This window comes from Lemur catta, chromosome 14 (genome assembly GCF_020740605.2).
Source record: "Lemur catta isolate mLemCat1 chromosome 14, mLemCat1.pri, whole genome shotgun sequence".
NCBI classification, from domain to species: Eukaryota; Metazoa; Chordata; class Mammalia; order Primates; family Lemuridae; genus Lemur; species Lemur catta.
This window is the reverse complement of record NC_059141.1, coordinates 22,595,164-22,600,456: the sequence shown is the minus strand read 5'-3', so window position 1 is coordinate 22,600,456 and position 5,293 is coordinate 22,595,164. Positions and strand designations below refer to the sequence as shown.

Here is a 5,293-nt window from a genome sequence, read left to right as displayed (position 1 = left end):
GGAGCTGAGCAGCAAGCGGAACGAGCCGAGCCGCCTCTCTCCTCCCGCCCCCTCCCCGCGGCTGTCACCGCCGCCTCCCCCCTTTGGCGCTGTCGGGATTGGCTCCCCCTACCCCCGCCCCGCACCCTTTGCAGCTCGGGGGGAGGCACCCGGTGAAAGGGTGAACTGGAAAGTACAGGGAGAGAGACGAGCTCTCTAGCAACACTGCAACACTACCCCCTAAACCTGAAGCCACCAGCCACAGCGGGGGGCGGGGGGGGCCGCGCTGGGGGGGGTGAGCCGTGTAAGGAGAGAGCTGGCCAGAAAAACCCCACTGCCAGGAAACCTCTCCCCTAATTCTCAGGCACCTCTTCCCCCACTGTTCTGGCCAAGACAGAATCTGGGGTATGTCTCTGAGTCCCCTGTTCTGTCTGTATTCATGTCGGCCCTATTTTTTCTGTCGTTTCTCCCCATGTATCCGTGTATCCGTGTATGGTGTATCGGTCTTTTGTGGTCCCAGCGAGCCCCCACCTTGTTTGAAGCCGGTTGGGGATGCAAAGGAAAAGTCAACCCAGCCTCTAATAATAGACTCATGTCGGGCCAAGGGACTACAGTTTTCTCTTAAGTTCCAGAAGGACCTCAATTCTCACCCACTCCAGGACCCTGTCTCTGCACCCCATTCACTCTCAGGAGGCCTCCTTCTCTGATCTAATGACCCCCACTGGCCAATTAGGAAGATAAGGTAAAAAAAAGAGTGAACCAGGTCAGTTTCTCAAGACTTTCTTGCTCTTTTTGTTCCCTACCACCCCCAACTTTTCTGCCCCTCTTTGGTCACCTGTCCTATCCTGGATTCCTCATTTTCTAGCAGATTTGGGGAGTGATTGATGGGTTTGGGGATCCAGGTGAGGATACAGAGGAGAAAAGAAATGCCTGTGTTATGAGGCCCCTTCCTTTAAGATTAGCTCCTTTTCTGAAGGCAGGGTTAGCACAGAGCTGGGCTCCCTCATCACTCAGGAATGGCTACGCAACGACTGAGCCCCACGTCTCAACTTCCCCAGGATGCTTCCTGGGCTCACCACCTGAGAGCCCCCCACTTGCCATGAGGATAGGGGGATCATGTCTGGTGGGTGTGAAGAAGCTGAAATCAAAAGTTTTAGCTAAAATACTCAAGTACATTTAATTTCTTCAATTGGCTTTAATTTCCGACCACTTGATTCAATCAACCCAGCAGGAATTGTGGCAGGAGTTCTGGCATAAGAGGGGGACAAGCAGCTGAAGGTAGGATAGTCTTTAGGAGCAATGCCCTGCTCCTGGCTTTCCCCTGGCTCTAGAGGAGCCTCCATAGACCTGGCATAGAGGCTGGGCATAGACGGAGCAGGGGCAGCTTTCCATAGTTGATTTCGAGGTTGCTTTCTAGGAGAAATGGGGACTCCTATTTGGAGTTCCTGGCATAGATGTACGTGAAGAAACGGGCCAAGGGATAAGCCTTCACAATGGAGGGCAATTCGTCTTCTTAGTGCTCCATGCCCTAGACTTGTCATTGTTCACTTTGTCAGGAATCCAGAAGTAGCCAAATGGGCTGGCTGGCCAACTCAATACCACAAAGTTTGGAGGTAAGGGAACTCCCTTCTCCCTCCTTCTACCCAGAGGGCAAGGGAGGCTACAACTCTCTGAACCCAAATGGCCTCAGTAGGGCCAGGAAGCTCAGAGGAAGAAAGTCTATAAGGACAGACAGGGGTCCCTAGCCAGAAGGGACCAGCACCTGGGAGATACCTTAACTCTGCCTTTAAGAAATGAGTCTGGACAACAGAAATTAATAATAATAATAATAAAAAAAAGACACTAAAGACTGTCCCACACAAATCAGTTTTTAATAACTTCAACTTGCCACCAGCTCCAGATCCAGCTGCCCTGGGGTTTATCACAATGGAAAACACTAAATGTCCCAGGCTGAGCTAACCATCTAGTGATCAGAAATGACCCAGCCTGCAATCTCGTAAGAATCTACATCTATACACGACAGCCTGTTAGTGGATTCTCTGGAACTAGTGCATATCTGCTCAACGTGGGAGCCAGAACTCTGATTCCCAGGGAGGGAAGATATCCAAAAGAGATATGAGGTTAAATGGATAGTGGCCATGGAGGTCGAAAACTTGCTTTTGCTGCCGGATTCCTGCACTTATCCCAGATTCTTCTGGTGCTGCTTGCTCCCCACCATCCTGAGGGCTTCAGAAAGTGCTTTAGAAAGGGAGGATCTCCAAGTAGCAGCTATTTCAGAGGCAGCTGTAGGGTAGGGAAAGCCTACAGTGGTCCCATGCAGGCTTTCCAAAGCAGGAACCACAGGCCAATTTCCCAAAGGTCAGGAGATTTTCCTATGGCCCCACCCAGAATACGAGTGGACAGAACGGAGGCCCTGTGGATGGCGCTCACCTGGCCTCTTTCAGATGGAGGGCACCCTGCCCCCAGCAGGTTCTCTCCCTCCCAGGCACCAGACCACAGCAGGAACAGATTCCTTCCCAGAGGAAATTCTCAGGCAGGCTAGATGTAAACAACAGCAGGGTGAGGGGGTGGGACATGTGGAGGGGAGCTCAGCAGAGGCAGGAGAGGCTCCCAGAGGAGGGGGGTGGCAGCGAGGTGGGGAAGCTGCTGGAAAGGGAACCAGCAAAGTAGGCACCTTGAGGGATCCAGAAAACCTGTCAATGTTTATTTCACACACACACACACCCTAAAGACAATTTAAACCAGATTAAAAATGAAAAGCTAAGGTTGTGACCCTATTGTGCTGATGAGTCAATGGGTTGGAAGAAGGTGAATGCTAACAGGTACTCCTGGTACCAAAACCGAAATCCAGAAAGTGGTGGCAGGACAGCAGAGCACTGGGCAGATTCTAATCTCCGGTTTCCCAGAGGAGTCAATTCTGAATTTAAAAAACAGAAAAAGGGTACCTCATTGCTACCCTGCCCTAAGCCTGAGCTAAAGGTTCTAATGATTGGACAGAATGCCAGTGGGGGCAGGGGACACAGATTTTAAGCCTAGCACAACCGCAAGCCCAAAGGAAGCAGGATGGGGTTCCAGCTACATCTGAGAGTTGATCTGTTTTCAGAAGCCAAGGAAAGCCATTGACCTTCAAGGTGTTGGCATCACCCTGGAGCTTAATCCGCCAGGTCCTGAACATTAGTCAGTAGCCACAACTTGTAATCTCAATTGGAAATGTGAAGGGCTATCCAGGGAGCCAACCCTGGAAGTTCCCACATTCCTGGAGGCCTCTCCCTGTGCCCACCCATTTCTCCCCAAATACAATCATCCCTGGCTTGCCCCTCCTGCCCCTGCTGTCCAAGCTCCACTGAAGCATGGCCTTCACCAAGAGAACTTGGTATCTATGTTTCTCTCCAACCTTGGGGCAGCCCCCTCTCCCCTTGATCCCCCAGGAGCCTCATGGATAAGGGCAGTCAGTGGCTGCTCAGGTAGGCGTGCCTTCAGGAGATAGTGGAGAACTCCTTGAGCAGGACTTCCTGGCTGAGTGTATGGAAGGCCAGGTTTCTCCGGACGTTGGTGCTAATGGATCGTACCTGGGAAAGGGTGGGGAAAGGTGAGAGGGCACAGGCAAAGAGAAAACAGGAGAGAGTCAGTTACAAACAGTAGAGGGCAGTGCCAGAGGCACAGGGCCGAGATGGAGTGCTAGAAGTTTCTCTCTTAGGAAATGAACTCTTAACAGCTATTATCCCTGCAGGCAAATGAGCAAACAGTTCCTTGACAGCAGGGAAGAAAAGAAGAGGGGCTGAGAGCCAGAAAATAGTGGATGTGAGAAGAGCATCTGGGCTGCTGGGGAGGCAGAAGAAGGCACATACAAGGAAGGAGGGCTGGGGTTGGCCTTATGGGGGCCTGGTGTGGTCAGTGGTCTGATGGAGGAGCAGAAACTGATGCCAGAGAACTCATGCTCTAGGGCTACCTCCCTTTAGATGTGTTTCTAGTCTCCTCATTTTCCCTTTGGATTTATCTCCTTTTGGGGGTTGAAAGGAACATTTAGAGATGTAGCCCGTGTCTGGTATAGATGGTAGGGGTATGATCCAAAGGGGCCAATGACCAGGACTAGGTGATGCAACTAGTGAATCCCAGCTTGGGAGCAGGACCAAGGCTTCTTAACTCCTAGTCCAGTACTCTTCCATACCAAACATGCCTGCCCACTGATGGGAAAGTCTGGTGTATATCCTTGCTGTTTGGCCACTGCTCGCCTCACATGCTCTCTATCCACAAACTGAGAACCTTGCACTAAGTGTTGCCTGTGTCAGCAGGGGAAATACGTGTGGAGAAGGGGTCAGAGGGCCAAACTCCCTACTCTGACAGGGTTCCAAGATGACTAAAGCAGACTCTTCAAGTGATTCCTCCATGGGAAATAGGTGTGTAGGTTGTATGAAAAACAAAAGGAGGAGGGAGGAGAAAAAGAATTTATGTCTGTCCTGGGCCCCAAAGTCCAGGGATCTTTTGTTCAATTTCTGCTTTGCTATAAGAAAGCAGAAATTAATGAAGTTGTCAGGCAGGAAGCAGAGGAAAGGGCAGCATGGCAAACAGCAGGCATCTCAAGCTCATTAGCTACAAACTGGACCAGAACCTCTTTGCTCACCTGTGCCAGAGGAGCAAATATATAAGTAGAATTGAGTAAGCCAGAGGCTAGTACCAAAGAGCCTTGAGACATTAACTCTAACTCTCTTTTTCACAACCCTCTTCAGCTCCCAAATACTCTTTCTGTTTATTGTTGGCTCCCAGTAATTCCCCCACATCAACTGAAGACTCACCAATTACCCCACAAAAATACTCTCCTCTGCTGTCTCTTTACACTAACAGCTTCCCTGTTCCAAACTCACTCACACGAGAGTATGTCTTCCTTACCCTGAGGAAGTCCTAAATCCTTGGGAATGTCATGTCAAGGTCAGAGTTGGGCTGTGTTTAGCATAACACAAATGATCAAAAATCCAGTACCTTCACCACGGACTTGGAATGGGGGAAATAAAAGCTGGGCTGATGCAAGTTCTACCCCAGCAGAAGGAGGTTTGAGGACATGGGAGTGGGTACCAGAGGCCTGTGTGTCCTGGTTTCTCTCCCCAGCCAGATGTTTGTATAAACTGAGCATACAGGAGGCTAAGCTTTTCCTGAGAGCAGCTCTAAGCACAGAGCAGGAAAGCGACAATCAACAGGGACAGGCTAGTTCTGTGGAGATGCTGACTAGTAGATGAAGTAGGAGGTAGAGCAAATGCTCACTGGCTCAAGGCGGCCAGGGGTGAGGGCTGCAGGAGGCACAGTGATTTGGAACGTGGGA

At 50.7% G+C, this 5,293-nt stretch overlaps 1 protein-coding gene across 6 annotated transcripts in view; it reads right to left on the bottom strand.

Annotated features, from left to right (window-relative positions):
* Positions 1–1,831: 1,831 nt before the first annotated feature.
* Positions 1,832–5,293, bottom strand: part of ARMH3 (armadillo like helical domain containing 3) — a 151,554-nt gene continuing 148,092 nt past the window's right edge. For 5 of the 6 annotated variants that reach the window (XM_045568546.1, XM_045568549.1, XM_045568550.1 and 2 more), the window contains one exon: positions 1,832–3,548. In XM_045568546.1, coding sequence (XP_045424502.1) covers positions 3,456–3,548 — 93 coding nt within the window. In that variant the 3' untranslated portion in view covers positions 1,832–3,455. The remainder of the gene's footprint in view (positions 3,549–5,293) is intronic. The other variant, XR_006739258.1, reaches the window with a different exon arrangement.